This window comes from Phyllobates terribilis, unplaced genomic scaffold (assembly GCF_046119375.1).
Source record: "Phyllobates terribilis strain yellow unplaced genomic scaffold, ASM4611937v1 Scaffold_9__5_contigs__length_417890890, whole genome shotgun sequence".
Taxonomy (NCBI): domain Eukaryota; kingdom Metazoa; phylum Chordata; class Amphibia; order Anura; family Dendrobatidae; genus Phyllobates; species Phyllobates terribilis.
In genome coordinates, this window is record NW_027362769.1 from 108,315,131 (window position 1) to 108,339,343 (window position 24,213).

General features: G+C 43.0%; 1 protein-coding gene across 4 annotated transcripts in view; it reads left to right on the forward strand.

The window, feature by feature from the left end:
• Positions 1–5,140: 5,140 nt before the first annotated feature.
• The window catches only part of ATF2 (activating transcription factor 2), a 99,563-nt gene continuing 80,490 nt past the window's right edge, over positions 5,141–24,213 (forward strand). For 2 of the 4 annotated variants that reach the window (XM_073646894.1, XM_073646897.1), the window contains exons 1-2: positions 5,141–5,283; positions 17,917–17,987. In XM_073646894.1, coding sequence (XP_073502995.1) covers positions 17,940–17,987 — 48 coding nt within the window. In that variant the 5' untranslated portion in view covers positions 5,141–5,283; positions 17,917–17,939. Of the gene's footprint in view, positions 5,416–5,535; positions 5,711–17,916; positions 17,988–24,213 lie in introns of all 4 variants that reach the window. The other 2 variants (XM_073646896.1, XM_073646895.1) reach the window with 2 other exon arrangements.

Consider the following 24,213-nt stretch of genomic DNA (forward strand, 5'->3'; position numbering starts at 1 on the left):
ACACAATCAGTTGGTGGCTCTTGAGGATTGGAGATGGAGAACATTGGTAAAGGCTGAATTCGGTCTTCCTTCGACCAAAAGTGACTCTGCAGTCTATGTACTGTGTACATGGTGTTTACACAGTGAGAACGTATAGGGGCTTATTTGGCTTTCTCCAAATACAATTGCTACCTAAATCAGCAATGGGTCCTAGAATCCGAACACCCTAATTAAAAGAATTTAGACATCTGTGAAACATGGTCCAAGTATGGACTGGCTGTAGGTCTCATGACCTGAACTTGACAGACCCATGAGCTTCTAGAAGGCTGCCAATTTCGGGTCGGGGAGACCTGCGGTCTGTGCATGGATGTTGGAATTTACACTAAGGTCTAATCTGAGCAATCATTTATAATGAGTTCTACTTAGCATAACCGTTTGGATGTTTAACATCTTTTTGTGCACCGTGATGTGTATGTTGGGGTGCAGAAGAAGAGTGGGCTGTGCATCGAAGACCCTCAATACAAGGAAGGTGCTAGCTCAGATTGCTGGCGTTCGCTGACAGCATCATTTAAAAGATTTCATGGCCAGTGTGCACATGTCTTGGCAGCCTGAGTGTGGGATGCCAATGGTTTGCCAGGGGCCTACTGCAGGCACCAGTCACTGCCACACTTGTATTTTGGCCTAAAAAAAAAAAAAAAAAGTGATACAAAACTTCCATGAGTTTTGAGGGGTTTTTTTTTTTACCACTAATATATAAAATTGATATTGCTTTTGTTGTACTGACATGTAAAATCATGTTACCAGGTCATTTTTTACTGTTCAATCATCACCATATAACTAAAGCCCCAAAAGACAATGGTGGGATTGCTTATTCCACCTCACTTGGAATTTTTTTTTTTAGTATGTTAAAATGAACAGTGTTATTCAGAACTTCAACTCGGCCTGCAAAAAAAAAAAAAAAAAAAAAAAAAATAACTTTGTAAATGAAAAGAAAGTCATGCTTTATTTTGCTTTTAGGCAAAAAGTGCAAAAATGAGAAATGGCCTGGTCCCAGATTAGTTAATAGAGTATAACATGGAAAGTTTGGGGGGGGGGGGGGTGAGGACTGTCTCGAACTCTAGTACTATAAGTTATTTTCAGAGAAGTGTAGTAGGGCAACCAAAGGGTCTGGTTTCTGGGTTATTTGCTGGGGAAACATGCTAATTGCATTTATGGGCAGAACTAGCAGAGTGCGCACATGATGTGCAGTAAATGAGGCAAATGACCTGGATCCCACAGAACATTTATCTGCATCCAAGAGGAACCCGCTGGATGTATAATCCCTGTGACTGTTTGGTGCTCAGGGCTACTGTACAGAGGTAATGAGTAGTCAGCAGGGCCTCACAGCAAGTGCCCTAGTATAAAGCAGGAACCTAAACTAGCACAACAGTAAGAGTGGAAACCACTGAGTGTAGTTGTGGATATAAACGTGGGGGGAAAAAAAAATTCCTTGCATGTCTTGGCTCTGCATGGTGCTCACTTGTTCAGACTTTGCACAGAAATTAACACTTTAGACAATTCACATCTGTCCAGATAAGCTACTATGGAGGTTGGGACAATTTCCACATGACACACAAACATTCCCCCAGTCCTAGTCATGTACGTCGTGAATGAAGACACATTGTAGAAATGCCCAGTATGGGCCACGCATGGGAACGTTCATGCAAATTTATATGAAAGAGCAATGGTCATTGATAAACTATAAATGTTTTTTGGCAAAAAGTTTGATCCAAGTAGAGCTTGAGATGCACCTCACCTATTAAAAGTTCAAAGCTAGCAGGATTCCTACATGCCCCTTTTTAATATGGAAGTCCCCTCTGATGGAATACTGAAGGCTGCAGCCGATCAGTGGCCACTGATTGGTTACAGTGGTCATGTAACCTTATGTCATGTGACCAGTGGGGGGCTAGCACTGAGATCAAAGTCAATCTGGGAGGTAAGTATAGAGTGTTTGAATTAATTGGGACTGCAAAGAAGAGCCAATAAAGGCGTTTTCCACCTTTTAAGGTATGTTCACATTGAATCTTTGGAGCAGAAACGGAGCAAAGGCTCCAAATCCTCCTCAAAAACTTGGAAGTTTCTGCTCAAAAAACTCAACATGAACCAACCCTTAGAAAAGTCAATCCCAACAGATAAGTTAGTAGTAAAAAAACAAGCAGATAATACTCACCCTCTCTCGGTCCACCTCCCCGACGCTGCGGCTCTGATGTTTCTGTTTTGGCTGTAGTGATGACATTATGACTAAAGTGCCCATCACTGCTTTAGACAATCACTGAGCTCAGTGGCTCTGCAGTTAACTAGACTCTACTTTTCTAAAAGAAGGGGTTGTCCAGTAGCGGAGAACCTCTGTAATGGCCTATACTGGATAAAAAATCATCAGAATAAAGGGATCTGCAAACAATCAGCTGCTTGATGGGACCATGGTGCTCAGGATAGGAGGGGTGCCCAGGATAGGAGGGTGCTCATTAGCTTATATTACTCTGTCTGAGACCCTGATTTGATTCATCTATTACTAATGGGCAAAACCAACAGCATAAAGATTAGAGGTGATTAATTTTTTCATCTAATGGCCAATAAAAATAGATTTGAGGGTCACATCGAGATGACATGTACCCTGTAAAGGGACTCAGTTTGAACAGTCATTCTGTGCTGACAAAGTACAGGTGCTCTGTGCATCACGGTGGGGCCAATCATTTATATACACCTTCCCACCATCTTGGTTTCCATCTATTTCCACCCTTCTCTGGCTCTATGAAGCCAGAGCTGTCAATCAAAGAAGAGGGTGGGGTGGAGATGGAGCGGATACTGGCAGGAGACGAGACGAGACGAGACTAGTCCTGCACTGCCCTCGGCAAGTTTCTCCCTGTGCCGCTCCAGGTTATTGACAGTTTCTCCTGTAGGTATCGATCTGGCCCGGCCTAGTCTTATAACTGGCTATTTCAGCCGGATTTTCCAAATTTTCTAACTATATCTTCTCTGAAACTCTTGAGAGTTTAAGAGAATATGCCTGACATTTCTGGAAGCAGACAAGAATCCTGACGTCAAAAGGAGGAGGCAAAGAAGCTTCTTCTGCACTTCTAGGAGGCTTCAGAGGTGCAATGATGTGAATGAAAGCAAGTTGTGCGCATCTGCGAGTTTGCAAGTAGCTGGTCATGAGGACAGCTCTTGCAAATCATGTTATCACACCCACAGTGGTGTGATAACATGCTGAGTGGGAGGACTAGTCTGGGGAAACCAATGCCCCATGGACTATTCAAAAGGCTAATTAGCATAAGAAAAACAGACTTTAGAAATACTTTTTCTAGATCTGTTAATGTAACAAAGGGCTTGTTAGGTTTAAAAAAAGATACAAATGCTGGTGGTTTGGAGGGCATTGGGGACCTGTCAGGTTCCCTTAAACTTAATTCATGCCATTGGGCCTAAAAATCATTTTTGCGATTGGGTTTCTTTAAAAATGTTGCATAGTTTGCCTCCTATAGCATCTACATTAGGCCACGTTCACACGTTCAGTATTTGGTCAGTATTTTACATCAGTATTTGTAAGCCAAAAACCAGGAGTGGGTGATAAATACAGAAGTGGTGATGTGTTTCTATTATACTTTTCCACTCCTGGTTTTGGCTTATAAATATAGATGTAAAATCGGACCAAATACTGAACGTGTGAACGTGGCCTTACACGGTCTATTGCTGGCTGTAGAATGACTTACCGGGGTCGGCAACATTATCTTTATTTTATCAGATGCGTTGGGGACATGATTCTGTGGCACTTACTATTATATCGGTAGGACAGGTTCTCCTCCTGCAGCTCTCCAGTCCATACAATGGCGGCAGGTTGTGGATGATCATGTGACTAGACTCGCCCATCAGGCTCCTCCAATAGAAAAGCAGCTCTCTCATGTGAGGTTTTCTATTGGAGGAGACTGTGGGACCCTCCACCATCCATTGTATGGACTGGAGAAATGCAGGAGGAGAACCTGTCCTACCGATATAATAGTAAGTGCCACAGAATCATGTCCCCCAACATATCTGATAAAATACAGATACAGATAGCAGGTAGTAACAGACCGCGTAATACAGCGGCTATAGGGGGCAAATTTTGTAATGAAACCCAATTACATGCGTTTAGGCCAGAAAAAACAAAATGTCCATAAAGGTGGATAACCCATTTAATTAAAAAAAATGTAATTTTGGTATCGCCTTAATTGTACCGACCTGGCGACTCGTGTTACCAGGTCTTTGCAAAACAATGTTGGAATTGCATATTTTTCACAATTTCATTGTACACGCAGAATTTTTCTACCATTTTTCAGCACATTGTACAGTAAAATAAATGGTGTCATTCAAAACTACAACTCGTCCAAAAGAAAAACAAAAAACAAAAACAAGCCTTCATACAGCAATGTGGATGGAAAATTATTAAAAAAAAGATGAATCTTTGGGAGGAAAAGGAGAAAACAAAAGAGCAAAAAAACGAAAAATTGCCCAGTCCTGAAGAGGTTAAAGCCATTACCAGAGTAAGGCCACTATCAGTATTCGGTCAGTATTTGGTCAGTATTTTTTCTCAGGAGTGGGAGCCAAAACCACGTGAGGAACAATCAGAGAAAAGGTATAATAGAAACAAGTCACCAATTCTGCATTTATCACCCACTCCTGGTTTTGGCTCCCACTCCTGAGAAAAAATACTGACCGAATACTGATAGTGGGGCCGTGGCCTAACTGCTGTGATCTGAGAATGCTCCAATCCCGGCAGTCCAACCTTGTGCAGCGGTCAATGACAGATCAGCCCTGCAACACAACTCCAGTTATGGCAGCCGGCATCTGTCACTGACTGCATAGAAAACTGCCCAGGCAGTGAACTGGTGGAAAACCAGTGACGTATCTGGGGCTCCAATTCCTGTAGTATGATCGTAACCACGGACATTACATGTCAGCACCAGACAACATCCGACCGGCACTGCACTCACTACAGTAACGACGTTTCCAACACGCATGCGCATGCTCTCAACTAGGAAGTAAAATGCATTGACTCCGGCTTTGGCTCCACCCACACATGGCTGTGCAGCCGCCATTGCTGCTACTGGCAGGCCAGCGCTTGTTTCGATGACGTAACCCCTTGTACTGGCTCCTCTTCCCACAGCCGGAGCAGCAGGCAGCGATCACACTCCCCCTCCCCCCTCCCGCCCTACTGTCAAGCGAGATATCGCGATATCCTGACAGGGAGCTGGTGGGATTTGGCCTTGAGCAAGGTTCAGCCCTTGTAAAGGGGTAAGTTTGTAAACACGGAGGTTGCAGCTGTCGCGATATAACCTGCGGCTGCCCGGTAACATGGCGGAGCATAGCGGTAGTGGTCAGTGATCGGAGGTGGCAGGACGGTGACCTTCCCCCCTGTGCTGTCAGGTAGGAGGATTGGAGAACTGATGCTGAGGAGCAGGGGCCTGGGCTGCAGCATTGCGCGCCGTCTGCCATGATGTCTGGTTACCATGGTAACAGCATCCTTCTTCTCCCTCGCCCCCCCAGGACCAGTCCCACCACTGACCTGTCTAGAATGTACCCGCCAGGTGATGGTGACCGGTCATCAGCACTGTACGGGTGATCAGCGTTTCCATGGCGACACCACAATGGCTTCCCGATCCCGCCGTGTCCTCCGCTGTCTGTCGTGATCTCCCGGAGGAGTTGAAACTTCATTTTATTTGTGTGTAACGTTTATTGATCAAGCTGAGAAAAAAAATGTCTCCCGCTGCTCCGTTATTTCCACTGTGAAGTCACCAATGCGTCCGACATGGACGCCCCGCTATAGATTGTAATGTGTGACCACCCTCCATCATGGCTGGTGGCGGGGCGCCCCTAATATTGGGGGGGTGGCCTGTGATTGTGGCCTCATCACTGCTGTCTCAGCGTCCGAAACTCTTATTACTGATGTGTCTGAACGAGGTCTTATGTTTTTTATGCAGGAGACTTTTTTTTTTTTTCCTTTGGGGTTTTTTTGCAGCAGAAATCTAGACATTTTTCAGCAATATTATTATTTTATTTTTACATACCCTCAATAAATTCTTCAGACTATTACGGTCATGTAGATACCTAAAAAGCGTTGGTGTTTTTGTTTTCTGTGCACAGAAATGTAGCTTTTAGTAAATCATGGCGTTTTTGTCACTTTTTTCCCCATTTTTGTTAACCCCTTTTGCGATTTTCCATTTTTGCGCTTTTGTTTTTTCCTCCCCTTTTCCCAGAGCCATCATTTTTTTTCCATTAATATGGCCGTATCAGGGCTTGTTTTTTGAGGGACGAGTTGGACTTTTGAACGAAACCACTGATTTTACAATATAGTGCACTGGAAAGTGTGGTGCAATTCCACAATTAATTTGTGTTTTTTTTATTTACCACGTTCACAAAATGCCAAAACTGGCCTGCCATCATGATTCTCCAGGTCAGTACAAGTTAGTAGATACCAAACATGTATAGGTTCTTCTTTAAGTGGTGAAAAAAAATCCCAAATTTGTAAGCAATTTATTTATTTATTTATTTTTTTTCTTATTTCACCATTTTCCGTGACCTGTAGCGTCTTAATTTTTCGGGGTCTGGGGGCTTATTTTTTGTGCCCTGAGCTGACGTTTTTATTGATACCATTTTGGTGTAAATACTATGTTTTGATCGGCTGTTATTGCATTTTTATTGCAACGTTGCAGCTTCCAAAAAAAGGTAATTCTGGTGGTTCAATTTTTTTCTCGTTACGTTTTTTACCAATCTGATTAATTTACTTTATATTTTGATCGAGCTATTCTGAACTCAGCCATACTAAATATATGCATTTTTAATTTTTTTGTCAATGGAGAAAAAGGGGGGTGATTTGAACTTGTGTTTGTTTTTTCATATTATTTTTTAAAACTTTTTTTACTGACTTCCACTGTCCCGTTAGGAGACTTGAAGCTATGATCGTCTGATCGCTTGTACTAAAATCACGATCTCCTATGAATGGTGGCCACGAGCCGGCGTTCATAGGAGATTTATAATGATAGGTACGGGGGTCTTCTATAGACCCCCGGCTGTCATGACAACCCATCAGCGTCCCACGATAACGTGACAGAGGGCCGATGAGCGGGACTTGTGACGCTTTTCCGACTGGTGTGTGTTAAATGCTACTGTCAGTGATTGACAGCGGCATTTAACTGGTTAACAGCCGTGGGTTGATCTCTGATCAACCTGCAGCAGGTAAGGTTATATGACAACTGATCAGATCAGCTGTCATGTGCTGGGAAATATGCGGGCTCAGCTTCAGAGCCCACATCAAAGGCAGGGACCTTGGATGTACTTATACATTTTGTAAATATACTTCTAACCTATTAAAGGGGTTATTCGGAACGATATAATTTTTTTTATTATGAGCATAAGGACTAACAGGCTGGTAGTCGCTAACTACCTGCCTGTTGTGCCCTGCTGGCACAGAGTGCTCACAGATGGCTCCTGCCAGCAATGCTGCGGCTTCCAATTATGACAGAGCAGCGGCTTCTCTTCCGCTCTGCTCTGTTGACTGGATGTTACTGCCGACGTCATGCTGATTGACAGCCAGCTCTCCACTTCCTAACCTCGGGGTGCCAACTGTCAATCAGCATGACGTCAGCTGTCACGCCCCAGACATTTCCAGACAAGGAGTGGTGCGGAGGTTGAGCATGGGGCAGCTTTGCTCCATTCCAAGTGGGGTCTGCAGAGCCTGGTGCTCAGGATTGCAAGGAGCCAGAGACGTCAGTACATTATCCACAGTCTTGGCAATAACCCATTATGGGATTACTATTTCACATCTTAATTTTAAATGAATAATGTAATTGCCTGCTCATTCATAATAATATTATCTTCAGTGTTACTGTGACACCGGCTGTTTTCTGTTCACCCAGTACAATACATCCTACCCGAACATCAATTCTACTGTACAAACAGCCTTGGGTTGCTTTATAGGTCCTTAAAGAAGTTGTCCACTACTTTTTCATTGATGCTCTATCCATAGGATAGGGCATCAATGATTGATCGGCCGAGGTCCCACACCCAGCACCCCAGCCGATCAGCTGTTATCGGTGCCAGCGGCCGGAAGTACTTACATGCGGTGCTTGGCCGTCTAGTTGTAGTGGCTGCAGCGGTGTACTGCACATCCGCCTCCCATTGAATTGAATAGGAGGCAGATGTGTAGTACCAGCCCCGGCCACTACTGCTTGACGGCCAAGCACCGCATGTAAGTACTTCTGGCCGTCGGCACCGATAACAGCTGATAGGCGGGGGTGCCGGATGTGGGACCCCCGCCGATCAAACATTGATTTTACGGATAGGTAATTAATGGAAAAGTAGTGCATGACTTCTTAAAGGATAACTACGAAGGAATTCCCCAGTCCCTAATTGTGTCACTGGTGACCAGATCGAAGGGAGGAGAGCCCGCTTTACATTAATTCTGTAGGGATTACTCTTAATGCATTTAATGGGTTATTTGGCCGCAGGGCTGTGGAGTCGGAGCCCACTTTGGTAGAGTCTGAATCAGTATAAAATGGACCGACTCCGAAAATTATATAATAAATTGGGTACAGTAGTTCAATGCAGTTTGTGGGGGAATATTTTTTCATAAGAATTTGGGAAAGTTATGAAATGTCCTATAAATGTCTGTCCTATTCCTGATCTAAGGGTCTAGACTTTTAGCTGAGATGAATCTGTGCTACAGTAAATTTATCACTTAAACATGAGCCATGTATGAGGGAGTCGGTGTTGGAGGTTTCGCTTACCCTCTTCACAGCCCTGTTTGGCCGGGATCAGTGGTCTCTCTGATATCTGCTGTTAGAGCAGGAGCTGGACTGTCATTAGTCAATCACCTGTCCCAGTGCATCATGGGAACCTCGTGCAGCGCCATATTCTAAAGACATAGCCATAAAAAGGCAAATTAGCCATCATTAAGGGGTTCAATTGGGCATAATCTAGTACTTGTTCCATTTAGGCCCTTTTCACTCATGTGATTTTCTTGTACTTGCTCTACCTATGTATTTAGGGTTAGAACATGTATCCATTGTATTAATAACCAAGAACCCAGAATCATTTTTTGTTGGGGGTTGATTTGCAGTATTGTGAAGGTGAACACCATACACCTTCTCTTGAAAAAGCAAGGCACTATCCACGCGAAACGCACGTCGGGGAGAGCCCATAACACTCTCATCTAGCAGACTGACGGTCCTGTTGGGCTAAGAAGTGCTGAATAGAATAATTTATATATTTATTGAATTTTTGTACTTTTCTATGGGTAAATACGGTATGTGATTGAGACGCTTACTATCATCACTGACATGTATAAACCATTACTTGGTCAGCCAATATGGCTACCAGGTTTACCCCTTTAGCTTGATCTGCCCTAGAATACTCCTTATCTAATTACTTATATAGAAACTTACCTTTGATGAACTGACTGGCTGGCTAGGTATTCTGTTGATCCTAAACACATATTTTAATTGTCTGTTATATGTATTTTCTATCTACTTGTTACATGTTGGTTCTATTAATAAAGACTTAAAGACTTTTTCTATATTTATACTGTAAAACTCCATCTCCTCTTGCATTATAATGTATCCATTATAGTATATGGGGCGAAGTGTCGTTCACCTCCACCCCCCCCCCCCCAAAAAAAAAGCATCTGCTGAGCTTCTGTTCCTTTGTGTCGCTGTGTATCATGCTGCTCCCTGCAAATATTGACCTGATCTAATAGCACATCGCAGCTGAATGACCGTATGTTGTGCTCAGTTGATTGAGGATAGAGTTTGTTTTCACAGTGCCTCCCTTTCCAAGCGAAACCTAAATTCAGGCGAAACTTTCTTCGAAGGGGGGTTTCTGATTCTAAAGCTGAATTATCACATATTGAAAAGTTCTACTTTCTAATATATTCTGCTTATTCACTTCCTTGCTAGTTTCAAGATTGAGAAAATATGTTCTTGTGAATGGAAAACTGAAAACTTGAGCTATCATACTGCTGAGGGTTTGCTACACTTGTGTCCAGGCTATGCAATCCTCTGGACTCTAATACACATTTCTCTCTCTCCTCTCCTGATAGATTAAAAGGGTTATTCCTAAAATTATGTTACCCCCTAATCCATTGGAAGATGGGGTATAGCTTGGTGATTGCTGGGACCCCCAGCGAGTCTGTGAACACGAGTTCTCGAACCCCGGAACTGTCTTGAATGCAATGGATATGCGTATGCTCGACCTCTGCTCCATTCATTGTGTATAGGACTGTCGAGCATGCACATATCTACATCATTCAAGACTGGGGCCCTGCAGAGTCCATTTCTGTGTTCCAGAGCCCTGGTTCTCAGAATCGCTGTCGGACCTCCAGTGATCAGTATTTTATCCCCCATCCTATGGATAGGGTAATATTTTAATTCCAGCCACGGTCACAATAAAATCTATGCAGCTGTGCCTTATAACAAATGAAGGGGACAAGGTGATTATTTTAAAGATGGGGATGGAGCATTGCTGTAATATAATTTTGGCACAGGTGGACATTGCTATGGGTAAACCCCAGAGTAAACAGAGTCAAAAACAATGCCCAAAGAGGAAACATTTTTCTGTTTGGTAAAGTATAAAAAACTATCTCTTCTTCCTTCTCTGTATTCCCGGTTGTGCTTCCTCTAAAATGTATCATGTGTTGTAATGTGAGATAGGCAGAAACGAAGAACATTCCTGGTTTCTGGATTTTTCTGGTGACCAGTTGCATTTTCCTACTTGCACCAATGATAGGAAGCAGAACTGCCGGATCAGACTACATATGGTTTGTTTGTAGTCTGTTACCATGGAGACACAGATGGAGATTCTAAAGAGTAATAAATTAGTTTTTTTTTCCAACTTTGTATTAATAAAAGCAACATTGGTTGCAAAGGACATGGTGTAAAAGATTTATAACTTTGAACCTTGTTAGTTCTAAAATGTATCATGTCTTGTAATGTGAGATAAGCAGAAGCAAAGATATCTGGATTTTTCCAGTGACCATTTGCATTTTCTGATTTGCACATTTTATCCAAATTTACTGCTAGCCACTGACAGAGCCAACATGATTTACATTCTCAGGATATTTCCTTTTTGCCAATTTGGGAAATGGTAAATGTTTACTGAAAATCCATTCAAACCAATGTGACCTTCACGTCCTTCTGGGTATGCCAACATTGTAAATGGATCCCGAAAGAGGAAAAATTCCTCCATTTCTGTGCCCTAAATGATGGATGTAAGTGAACATTCCAATATATGTATGATGACCTTAGGCACATTAAGGTCAAGTGTGTGCTTCCCTTTTATTGCCCTGAAAAAACAGAATAGAGGGAACGTGAACAATGACACAATACAGGGTCTTTTAACAAACCTGCGTTTGGTTTTGTGATGCCTTCCTATCCTAAACGTGGACAAAATGTTTTTTCTATCCCAGGTCTTTAAATCACCTTATCCCTTGTGATAACATCATTGGTTTTGATCCCGCATGATATGCAGACACCTTGTCACCACTACTTTGTCCGTATTTAAATAAAATAAGTAAATTGGCAAATAGTCTCGATTAAAAATATCTTAAGATTTTGTGTCGACAGCAGCTATGTAAGGAAGATGTTAGGGTCAAGCGATGGGGAGTATCAGTGCCGGATCAGACTATGTATCGTTTGTTTGTAGTCTGTTACCATGGAGACACAAGTGCTAGGAGATTTATAACAAAAGGCATCAAAACTATGAATTAACACATGTGGAATTATATACTTAACAAAAAAGTGTGAAACAACTGAAAATATGTCTTATATTCTAGGTTCTTCAAAGTAGCCACCTTTTGCTTTGATGACTGCTTTGCACACTCTTGGCATTCTCTTGATGAGCTTCAAGAGGTAGTCACCGGAAATGGTTTTCACTTCACAGGTGTGCCCTGTCAGGTTTAATAAGTGGGATTTCTTGCCTTATAAATGGGGCTGGGACCATCAATTGTGTTGTGCAGAAGTCTGGTGGATACATAGCTGATAGTCCTACTGAATAGACTGTTAGCTGCTTTTTTCTTGCCATAATACAAATTCTAAGTAAAGAAAAACAAGTGGCCATCATTACTTTAAGAAATGAAGGTCAGTCAGTCCGAAAAATTGGGCAAACTTTGAAAGTGTCCCCAAGTGCAGTTGCAAAAACCATCAAGTGCTACAAAGAAACTGGCTCACATGAGGACCACCCCAGGAAAGGAAGACCAAGAGTCACCTCTGCTTCTGAGGATAAGTTTATCCGAGTCACCAGCCTCATAAATCGCAGGTTAACAGCAGCTCAGATTAGAGACCAGGTCAATGCCACACAGAGTTCTAGCAGCAGACACATCTCTACAACAACTGTTAAGAGGAGACTTTGTGCAGCAGGCCTTCATGGTAAAATAGCTGCTAGGAAACCACTGCTAAGGACAGGCAACAAGCAGAAGACACTTGTTTGGCTAAAGAACACAAGGAATGGACATTAGACCAGTGGAAATCTGTGCTTTGGTCTGATGAGTCCAAATTTGAGATCTTTGGTTCCAACCACCGTGTCTTTGTGCGACGCAGAAAAGGTGAACGGATGGACTCTACATGCCTGGTTCCCACCGTGAAGCATCCAGGAGGAGGTGTGATGGTGTGGGGGTGCTTTGCTGGTGACACTGTTGGGGATTTATTCAAAATTGAAGGCATACTGAACCAGCATGGCTACCACAGCATCTTGCAGCGGCATGCTATTCCATCCGGTTTGCGTTTAATTGGACCATCAGTTATTTTTCAACAGGACAATGACCCCAAACACACCTCCAGGCTGTGTAAGGGCTATTTGACCAAGAGAGGAGAGTGATGGGGTGCTACGCCAGATGACCTAGCCTCCACAGTCACCAGACCTGAACCCAATCGAGATGGTTTGGGGTGAGCTGTTCCGCAGAGTGAAGGCAAAAGGGCCAACAAGTGCTAAGCATCTCTGGGAACTCCTTCAAGATTGTTGGAAGACCATTTCCGGTGACTACCTCTTGAAGCTCATCAAGAGAATGCCAAGAGTGTGCAAAGCAGTCATCAAAGCAAAAGGTGGCCACTTTGAAGAACCTAGAATATAAGACATATTTTCAGTTGTTTCACACTTTTTTGTTAAGTATATAATTCCACATGTGTTAATTCATAGTTTTGATGCCTTCAGTGTGAATGTACAATTTTCATAGTCATGAAAATACAGAAAAATCTTTAAATGAGAAGGTGTGTCCAAACTTTTGGTCTGTACTGTGTGTATATATATATATATATATATATATATATATATATATATATATATATATATATATATATATATATATATATATATATATAAAGAAAGCGCAGTAGCACTCCATTATGGCCAAGATACATAAAGACAATAAAACCATTTAATTTAAACTGTGTTATTACTCAATAAGCTTTACTTACAAAAAATGGACCTTGCACTCCCCCCCCCCCATTTAACCAGCAGGTGATGTATATTCTATTCTACCAGCCCATTTAAATTGTAGGTGTTTTAGCCCAGAAGTGACATGTTCTGTCCAGAGTTATAGGCTTGAAGCCCAAGAGAGGCATGTAGGCAGAGTAGTACCCATCAGATGGGAGGTCACCTTGCAGCGGTTGATGGGCACACATGAATTGGCCAATTTATGCGCTAAGAACCTCCATTTTTTGTAAGTAAAGCTTATTGAGTAATAACAGTTTAAATTAAATGGTTTTATTGTCTTTATGTATCTTGGCCATAATGGAGTGCTGCTGCGCCTTCTTTTTATATATCTAATGCAGTTTCTGCAGCTTGCACCTGTTCACATTTGGGATGTGCTGGTCAGTTTTTTTGACATTTTATTTATTTATATATATATATATATATACAGTACAGACTAAAAGTTAGGACACACCTTCTCATTTAAAGATTTTTCTGTATTTTCATGACTACGAAGATTGTACATTCACACTGAAGGCATCAAAACTATGAATTACCACATGTGGAATTATATACTTAACAAAAAAGTGTGAAACAACTGAAAATATGTCTTATATTCTAGGTTCTTCAAAGTAGCCACCTTTTGCTTTGATGACTGCTTTGCACACTCTTGGCATTCTCTTGATGAGTTTCAAGAGGTAGTAACCGGAAATGGTCTTCCAACAATCTTGAAGGAGTTCCCAGAGATGCTTAGCACTTGTTGGCCCTTTTGCCTTCACTCTGCGGTCCAGCTCACCCCAAACCATCTCGATTGGGTTCAGGTCTGATGACTGTGGAGGCCAGGTCATCTGGCGTAGCACCCCATCACTCTCCTTCTTGGTCAAATAGCCCTTACACAGCCTGGAGGTGTGTTTGGGGTCATTGTCCTGTTGAAAAATAAATGATGGTCCAACTAAACGCAAACTGGATGGAATAGCATGCCGCTGCAAGATGCTGTGGTAGCCATGCTGGTTCAGTATGCCTTCAGTTTTGAATAAATCCCCAACAGTGTCACCAGCAAAGCACCCCCACACCATCACACCTCCTCCTCCATGCTTCACGGTGGGAACCAGGCATATAGAGTCCATCCGTTCACCTTTTCTGCGTCGCACAAAGACACATGGTTGGAACCAAAGATCTCAAATTTGGACTCGTCAGACCAAAGCACAGATTTCCACTGGTCTAATGTCCATTCCTTGTGTTCTTTAGCCCAAACAAGTCTCTTCTGCTTGTTGCCTGTCCTTAGCAGTGGTTTCCTAGCAGCTATTTTACCATGAAGGCCTGCTGCACAAAGTCTCCTCTTAACAGTTGCTGTAGAGATGTGTCTGCTGCTAGAACTCTGTGTGGCCTTAACATGATCTCTAATCTGAGCTGCTGTTAACCTGCGATTTTCTGAGGCTGGTGACTCGGATAAACTTATCCTCAGAAGCAGAGGTGACTCTTGGTCTTCCTTTCCTGGGGCGGTCCTCAAGTGAGCCAGTTTCTTTGTAGCGCTTGATGGTTTTTGCAACTGCACTTGGGGACACTTTCAAAGTTTGCCCAATTTTTCGGACTGACTGACCTTCATTTCTTAAAATAATGATGGCCACTCGTTTTTCTTTACTTAGCTGATTTTTTCTTGCCATTATACAAATTCTAACAGTCTATTCAGTAGGATTATCAGCTGTGTATCCACCAGACTTCTGCACAACACAACTGATGGTCCCAACCCCATTTATAGGGCAAGAAATCCCACTTATTAAACCTGACAGGGCACACCTGTGAAGTGAAAACCATTTCCGGTGACTACCTCTTGAAGCTCATCAAGAGAATGCCCAGAGTGTGCAAAGCAGTCATCAAAGCAAAAGGTGGCTACTTTGAAGAACCTAGAATATAAGACATATTTTCAGTTGTTTCACACTTTTTGTTAAGTATATAATTCCACATGTGTTAATTCATAGTTTTGATGCCTTCAGTGTGAATGTACAATTTTCAAAGTCATGAAAATACAGAAAAATCTTTAAATGAGAAGGTGTGTCCAAACTTTTGGTCTGTACTGTATATATATATATATATATATATATATATATATATATATATATATATATATATATATATATATATATATATATATATATATATATCTATCCTTAATAAAGGCAAAAAATGGTTGCAAAGGACATTGCTTTTAACACTGAGGTGTATGTAGAAGATGTAACCCTGTGAGCTAAATCTAAAATGTATCATATAAGAGGGGAATTGGATGTTTCACCCCCAGCAGTTTGCCCCAGGGTACATTTCGCCCCGCACATTTCGTCTCCAGCATTTGGCCCCCAGGATGTTTTGCCCCCGCACATATCACCCACAGTTCGAAATGTGCGGGGGCGAAATGTACCTGGGGGCTAACTGCTGGGGGCAAATTTCTGGGGGTGAACTGCTAGGGGTGAAACGTCCTATAACCATATAAGAGAGGCCGCAACAGAGCAATAAACCCCGGGATCTATCATCTGTGTGGACATGTCTGTTTTAGTAAATATTTATATTTCTTACGGAATAACAGTTCCGGAGCGATATTTTTAAGGCTGTGTTCACACGTTGCGTTTCTTTTGCTGCGGTTTTTTTAATGCAAATTAAAAGCTGCTTTTTACAGTACCAGCAAAAGCTATGAGATTTCAGGAATCGCATGCACACGATTGTTTTTTTTCCTGACGGAATAGGGAAAACTGTAGCTTGTCAATTATTTCAGTGTTTTTGCAGCTTTTTTTCACCATAAAAAGTAATGTGCAACCCTACGTTTTTTCTGCTTCTTTTGTTGAATAAAACTAATTATATTAAACGTGTACTGTAGACAAATCGCACATATAATTTGCACCAAAAATGCAGCAAAACCTTCTTTTTGTTAGCGGCTTTTTTTTACTGCCAATAAAGCATTTTTTGCCTGCAGAAAAAAGCAACGTGTGAACATAGCCTTAGCATTGTGTTGTTCCTTCGTTGGTCTACTTGGAATGTAATAAATAGACAACTGGGCATTACCATTGTCAATATTCTGTCCCTTTACAGTCTTAGGATATGTGCACACAGCGTCTTTTTCAGGAGGATTCTGCCTGCAACTCGTCTGAAAAAGAGCTCAATAAACGTTAAAAATAATGAACATCTGCATAGCAATGCAAAAAACGACTTGCTGTGCAGATGTTCCCCCTTTTGTAACTTCTTTTTACCGCACCAGACTTCGAAAGCAATGGCGCAGCTAGAAGAAGTGACTTGACCCCGCTGGGAAGCCACCACTATATTTGTAAAAATAAAAATTATGATGGCAAAGCCTCTGCAAAGACGACCTGAGAAGATGCTTCAGGAAAAATACCCCCATCGTTTTCCTGAAGCATCTTCTGCTTCAAAAACTATCCGGGTACACCAGCTTCTTTAAGACCCTTACGGGGACAGCACCAATTGGACAGTGTCAAAAGGATGCAAGGTAAAAAAAATGATAACACCTACTTGTTAATTGATATGAACATTTCCATGAGAATAGAACAGAACGGCACAATACACAGTTCTGAAACAGAACATCCTAGGATTGTTTTTATGGTGCACAGAACCTTGTGGGACTTTATGCATGAAATCAGTAGACCAAAATCTTAACAAGCAGAACTAATGTACATATGTGTCATCTTCTCTTCCCTTACACCCTTCAGCAATTGAGATTACTTAAAGGGGTATTCCCATCTCCAAGATCCGATCCCAATATGTAGTAGGTGTAATAATATTAGCAAATACCTATAATTACAAATGTAGTGTAGTTCTTCTGATTTGCTATGTCGCTTACCCCATGTGCAGGGAGTTGCAGTAGCTTGGGTATTTATGGTTATGACCGCTAACAACTAACTAACTGTCACTATATGAGTGATTGTAACCATGGAGACCTAAGCTACTGCAATGCCCTGCACATGGGGTAAGTGACATAGCGAATCAGGAGAACTATACTACATTTCTGATTGGAGGTAGTTGCTAATATTATTATTATTATTACTGCACCTACTACATATTGGGATAGGATCTTGGAGATGGGAATACCCCGTTAAGCTGCATTCCCTTCTCATAAAATGATGGCATATCGATAGGATAGGATATCTTTAGGATATGCCAGTAGTTTATGATAAGTGGGCTCTGAGACTCCCATCAGTTCCGAAATTGACAGTCTTCATGTGAATGGGGCTGTCTGCAGTCTCTGGCACAGGGTGGCCAGGAACCCAGTAAACGGTGAGGAGGCCACGCTGCTGCCCCTTTATTCTTAGAGATAATAGGTAAGAAATGAGACCCCCACTGATCAGAAACTCAACATATTAAAGTTGTAATATAGACATGGATTAAAGTTTTTTATTCTGTTTTTTTTTTTTTAATATATAAAACTGTGACCTCATATATGCTAATACTATATCCCTGTGTCTCCCATAGGTAATCACAAGGACCTATAGAATATGAGTGATGACAGACCATTTGTATGCACTGCCCCTGGATGTGGCCAGGTAAGACACCAGAAGAGGATGGGATAATTAACCAAAAAAATCCACAAACCTGGAAATTCTATTCAAAATGTCTTTTAAAGGATTACTTTGAAATGACCTAAACTAAACAAATCATAAAATTGGCAATATACTTGTTAGGGCGAGCATTTTGATATGTTCACTAGTTGCCTGCTCCTGGCCTAATGGATATGATCAAGTGCATGCAAGAAAGAATAACATCAGGCACACACAGTCGGATGTAAGCTCTCCTTGATCAGCTATGGCACAGCTCCAAGAGTCTTTATTCAACCCGAACATAGACTTATATAAACTGTAAATAGGGGCTCGGTTAGCCCTAGAATGTGAGTAACCAGATGTATTCATTGGTTAGTCCATGGGCAGATCCATGAGGTCATCAGGGTGGGTTTGGTCCATGAGGTCATCAGGGGGCGTGGTCCATGAGGTCATCAGGGGGTTTGGTCCATGAGGTCATCAGGGGGCGTGATCCATGAGGTCATCAGGGTGGGTTTCTCCAAGCGATGTGTCGCTCTGTGGTTAGTTAGTCCTTCTATAGAATGCAGCTTCCTCCCAGAACAGAGCATGGTGTGATGAAACCGGAAATGGCAGCCATCTTTTGATCTAAACAAGCTTATGTAAGGTGAAATAATACACTTTGTGGGTCTTTTCTCTCAATCTCTTATGTCTTGAGGTTAATTAAGTATTTGAGCCTATGGCTCTCCTCAACAGTCCCCCCTAAATACTTTATTAACCTTCTGTCCCTACTGTGGTTCCCTCACCCATCAGTGCGTGATCACAGCCCTTGCTTGGGTGATTGTGACCTGTTGTCCTCCTACAAATGAGTATAGAATGGCACAACACACAAAATAGAGGATATGTAACATTATGTAGAAGGTTCTGATGGAGGCACGAACTTCTTGCAGTGGGAGGCGTGTATCCACGTTGGTCTTCCTTCAAGTTTGACTGAAGTAGGAGTGGTCAGGAGCACTTGGTAGGGACCCTCAAATCTCAACTCTAAGGATGTCTTTCTGGTGAACTTCTTTACCAGCACGTAGTCACCAGGTTGGAAAGTGTGAGTACCTTCACTGAAATCTGGATCTGGAATGGATGATAAAACTTGTGAATGTGTTACTGACAATTCTTTAGTAAGGGCAATGACATAATTTACAAGAGTATCACTTCCTAAGGCTAGCTATTGTGGGAAATATTGACCCAACCTTGGAGGCCCCCAAAAAGAATCTCATATGGTGTGAGTTTAGCGCGACCCCTCAGAGTGTTTCTGACTGAATATAAGGCAATGGGCAAAATGTCTGTCCAAGGAAGTTTGACCTGACTGGCTTTCAGTATTTTGTTTTTTAAGGTGCCATTTAGCCTTTCTACTTTACCACTGCTCTGGGGGTGATACGGAGTATGTAAACCCAAATCGGCCCCTACCAATGTCCATAGTTCCTTAGTCAGTGCTGCAATGAATGCGGGTCCTTGGTCACTCTCAATTACCTCTGGGATTCCATATCTGCACACTACCTCAGTCATCAGTTTCTTAACAGTCACTCTGGCAGTCATGTTGTTTACTGGATAGGCTTCAGGCCATCCCAAGAACATGTCAGTCACTACCAGTACATACTCGTACTTCCCTACTTTTGTCATTTGAATATGATTGATTTGAATTCTTTGAAAGGGATAGAGTGGTTTAGCCAAATATTTCTGAGTAACTTTCTAAGGCGGTGCTGGATTGCATGTTGCACACACAAAGCAGGACTTGCAATATTTTTGGGTGACAGTAGAAATCCCATGTGCCATATAAGTCTTCCAAATCAAGTCATTCATCTGATTCTTACCTCTATGGGTGATACCGTGTGCCCATTCTGTCAACGAGGGGTACAGATCTTTTTGTTCTAACTCCAGTCGCCATCTTCATCCTTTTTAGCTCCTGCTTCTTGCCACGACTTCTTTTCATCATCCGGTGTCTTGTCTTGATGTAAATGGAGAAAACTTCATAAGAGAGCTTTGAAGTGTCTTGAGACACGTACACCGCTGCTTTCTCTTTTCTAAATGAATCCTGGTCATGTGTAACCACGGCATATCCCGCATGGAATCTTCCTGTTTCATCTGCAAATCTGGAACCATCGGTGAAGAACGTCAGGTCAGCATGCGGGAGTGGGTCTTCAGACACATTTCTCTTGGAGGCAGCTTCTTCCTGCATCTGTCCGAGACCATCATGATCCTCTGAGTGTGTAAAGGCATGTTCACCTAGAGCATCAGTATCATCATCCACATCCCCCCTGGATAGAGGAAGTAGCGTGGATGGGTTGAGGATGGTGCAGCGGACAAGAGTGACATTATCCGGAATCAAGAGGGAACATTGGCGTCTCATATGACGCTGCAGCGACAGATGTTTAGGTTGAGTTTGGTCAAGAATAGCTTTTATGTCGTGCGGCGCCATTAAGAGAACCGGATGTCCTAAGATGATATCAGTAGTTTTGTCCAGAAGCATATGTGCAGCATGTACGGCTCTAAGGCAAGTCGGGGAAGCTTGAGACACCGAGTCCAGGCGGGCAGAGTAATAGCCGATGGGTCTTGTTCTTCCCCCATGTTTCTGTGCTAGGACTCCGGAAGCATGTCCTGCTACTTCACTGACAAACAAGTAAAAAGGTAGTTGATAATTTGGGATTCCAAGAGCTGGTGCAGACTGTATGGCCTGTTTAAGAGCGTAGAAGGCTTCCACTGATTTGGCACATAGTGGAAAAGCTGACGTCTCAAGGTCATCGTACAACGGTTGCATCAGCTTTGAGGCATCTGGAATCCATTGGCGACAATATGTGATAAGTCCTAAGAAAGCTTGTAATTGCTTGGGTCCTTTTGGTAGAGGAATGGTCTCAATAGCAAGTTTCCTTTCACCCGTTAGGTGTTTCAGGTTTGGAGAGAGACAGTGGCCTAAAAACACAACTTTGAGCTGACACCACTGGATTTTGTTGAGGGACACCTTGCAGTTTTGTTGTGCAAGATGAAAGAAAAGACTGAGACTCGACTCTTCAGCTGTCGCCTGATCCGGACAACATAGTAGGAGATCATCCACTTACTGATGAAGGACAAATTGATGGTTAGTCTCTTTCCAAGGCCGTAAACAAGAGGCAAGAGCCTGAGAGAAATGACTTGGTGAGTTCTGTGCTCCTTGTGGTAAGACCGTCCAGGTGTATTGTGATCCTCTGTAAGTGAAGGCAAACTGGTACCAATCTTCTGGATGTAGTGGTACGCTGAAGAAAGCATTGGCTAGTTCGATGACCGTGAAACGTTTTGCATCTGATGGTATTTCTGACAACAATGTATGTGGATTGGGCACAATGGGACTTTCTAGTATGGTTGCCGCGTTAACAGCTCGGAGCTTAAGTTGTTGGCAGAACTGAACACCAGAGTCCCATGTGGTGTCATTGACAAGTGAGGCATCATTAAATGCCGTGTCCATAACAGGCCAATATGCATCACCTGCTTTAAGATTTGCCAGGGAAATTAGATCTTGCCATGTGGCGGAGTAATTCCTTTGGATTTGAAGCATGCTTCTATAGAAAGGCATCGGCTGTTTTTCTGGATCTGGGAGTTGGTTCAGCAGAGTAGCAGCTTGCTGGGGTGTACACTTAACATAAAGGATGGAATCCTCAGATGTGGGCATTGGCAGGGTTGGTGGTTGCACCGGAAGTACAGGTGTAATTACTTGTGTAAGAGGAGCAGGAGGAGGTAACAGTCCTGGAATGAGGGGCTTTATTTGGGCAGCTCCTATATCATGGGGTGGAGTCCAGGTGATGCAGGCAGTCTTAAAAGCTTTAACAGTCCTGTCCTCATTACTAAGTAACCTGATTTCGGAGAGGCAGCCAATGCTTGGGGGGGCTACACTTGTTCATTATAATTCCATTCCAACAATGTCCCTTGCACACTCATGAACAGGGAACCCGAAGAGGCCAACACCAATGGCAGGAATTGTCAAGGTCTCAATCTGCTCACTAATATTCGCATACTCTAAGATACGAGTTATTGCAGCGCGTAGTTGTCGAGCACTGACCTCTGGATGAATAGGGTCAAAAGTAGGGATTACAGCGTGTATGATCATTCTACAAGGAAGATTGCCAGATTTAGTCACCGCTATGTCCCCAACAGCTATCTGACCACGCAACTCCACAATGATTCGACTGTCAGTTTGAATAGTCGCCCCTCCTGCCTCCACTATAGCTCCAGCCACACCTCCTTTGTGCTCTAACCGAGGGTTGGCAGCATTAACAATAGCGTCCGTTTCCATTGTCGTTATGTCACCCTTACCCACCACTAACAAGGGTCCCTCAGGAAGTTCTTTTTCAAAAATGGGTTGCCAACATTCCCTTCCCTTTGTGCTTCCTGTGATGTTGGTGTCCTCCCCCCTTCCCCCCAGATTGAGCCCCTCCTTGATTCAGTGGCCACCGTTCCATACAGGTGTGCGCTCGGCTGTGAGAGGGGCTGTGAGGTACTGGGAATAGAGTTAAGTAGACTGCGTGAGAGTGCTGTTGTAGCGGAAGTGTTGGGAGGAGAGGTCGCTGCTTGAAGTAGCTCATGTGGACGTGCGGCTGAGTTGCCAGTGCAAGTGACATTGGAAAGGGTCGGTGCTGGGGATGATCCAGGTGGGAGAATAGCTGGTCTCACGACAGGAGTGTTGGGTGAAAGGGTCGGTGGCCCACTGGACACCGTTGTGACAGGGAACATGGGTAAAGCCTGTTCACTTCCCAAAGGAGTATAGTACTGGCCATTAGTGGTCATTACTGGGTAAAAAGGATCTGGTCTTGTGGTGTGTAGCATTTGCCTAGTATGTTCACCACCGAAAGTCGTGTTTATATTCCTGGATTGTGCCTCACTCGATTTAGCCAGATCTATGTCAGTTACATGATGATATGGCTCAGTTTGTATGATCTGGGGCAACGTTCCAAGATGGCCGCCACCGGAGGCAGCACATGTGCCATCCACAAAATGGCCACCGCAAGAAAGAGCACTTTTTCCATCCACAAAATGGCTGCCGCCAGAAGGAGCGCATTTGCCATCCACAAAATGACTGCCGCCAGAAGGAGCACATTTGCCATCCACAAAATGGCTGACGCCAGAAGGAGCACATGGCAATGTGCCACCATCACCACCATTATACGGCGGTGGCCGCTGACAGGATACATACACATAACTCAAAACTCTGTCCTGTTTCCTTTCCTCTTCTACCCAATTTTCTGTATACAAACTTTCAGAGACTCTTTCCCATGCCCTATGCAGTAGACAACAATCCATTATTTTCTAGAGTACCTTTTTCTCTCTTTTAAGACAGTCTTCCACTCCAGGGGCTGTAACCTCCCCCCTTCTGGCATTCCACACAACTTCATAAGCTTTTTACATTGTTTAACATGACTTTTCCCTACACGAGTCGCAACTAATGCACACAGGTCTAACTTGCCATCTGAATTTGGCTTAGAGCCAATACGACAAAACTGCATTAATTTCTCCATCTTTCTCTATATAGACCAAGATAAACACAAAACAAACAATAAGACGGGGGAGGATGACTCAAACCTGAGATTCTAAGGGTATGTGCACACGAAGCAGAAATGAAGCAGAAAATTTCTGCATCATTTCTGCATCTCCCTGGCAGAAAAAACGCATGCAGATTGTGCATGCGTTTTTCCTGCAGAATACATGCAGATTCACATGCGTTTCCGCATGCAGATTGACAAGCGCTTTCCAGGCGATTTTAGCATCAACTGGAAAGTGACAACTAGGTCACACTATATAAATCCATGCAAACAGCATGGATTTATATAGTGTGACCCGAGAGAGTGTATATACTTACCTCCGATGGCCCGCGCTGTCCTGCTTTACACTCCGTTCTCCCGGCTGCCGGCAACTTTGAATTGAAAGACCTGCCGACGTCAGCGTCACGTGACCCGTCACATGACTCTGACGTCAGCGCAGGTCCTTCAACTCACTGCAAGTGCCGGGAACCAAGCAGAAGCGGTGCGCGAGCCGACAGATGGTAAGTATATATATATATTTTTTTATTTTATTCTTTTTTTACAGCTTTTTTAATGGTACCTGGGTGTGGATGAGACTCTCCTCTCCTCCACACCCGGGTACCATCCGCACATTAGAACGCGCCAATAACGCAAGTACAGATGCAGTCTTGCGGAATTGGCGCGTTCTAATGCAAGTCAATGGCGGCGAAAACGCCGCG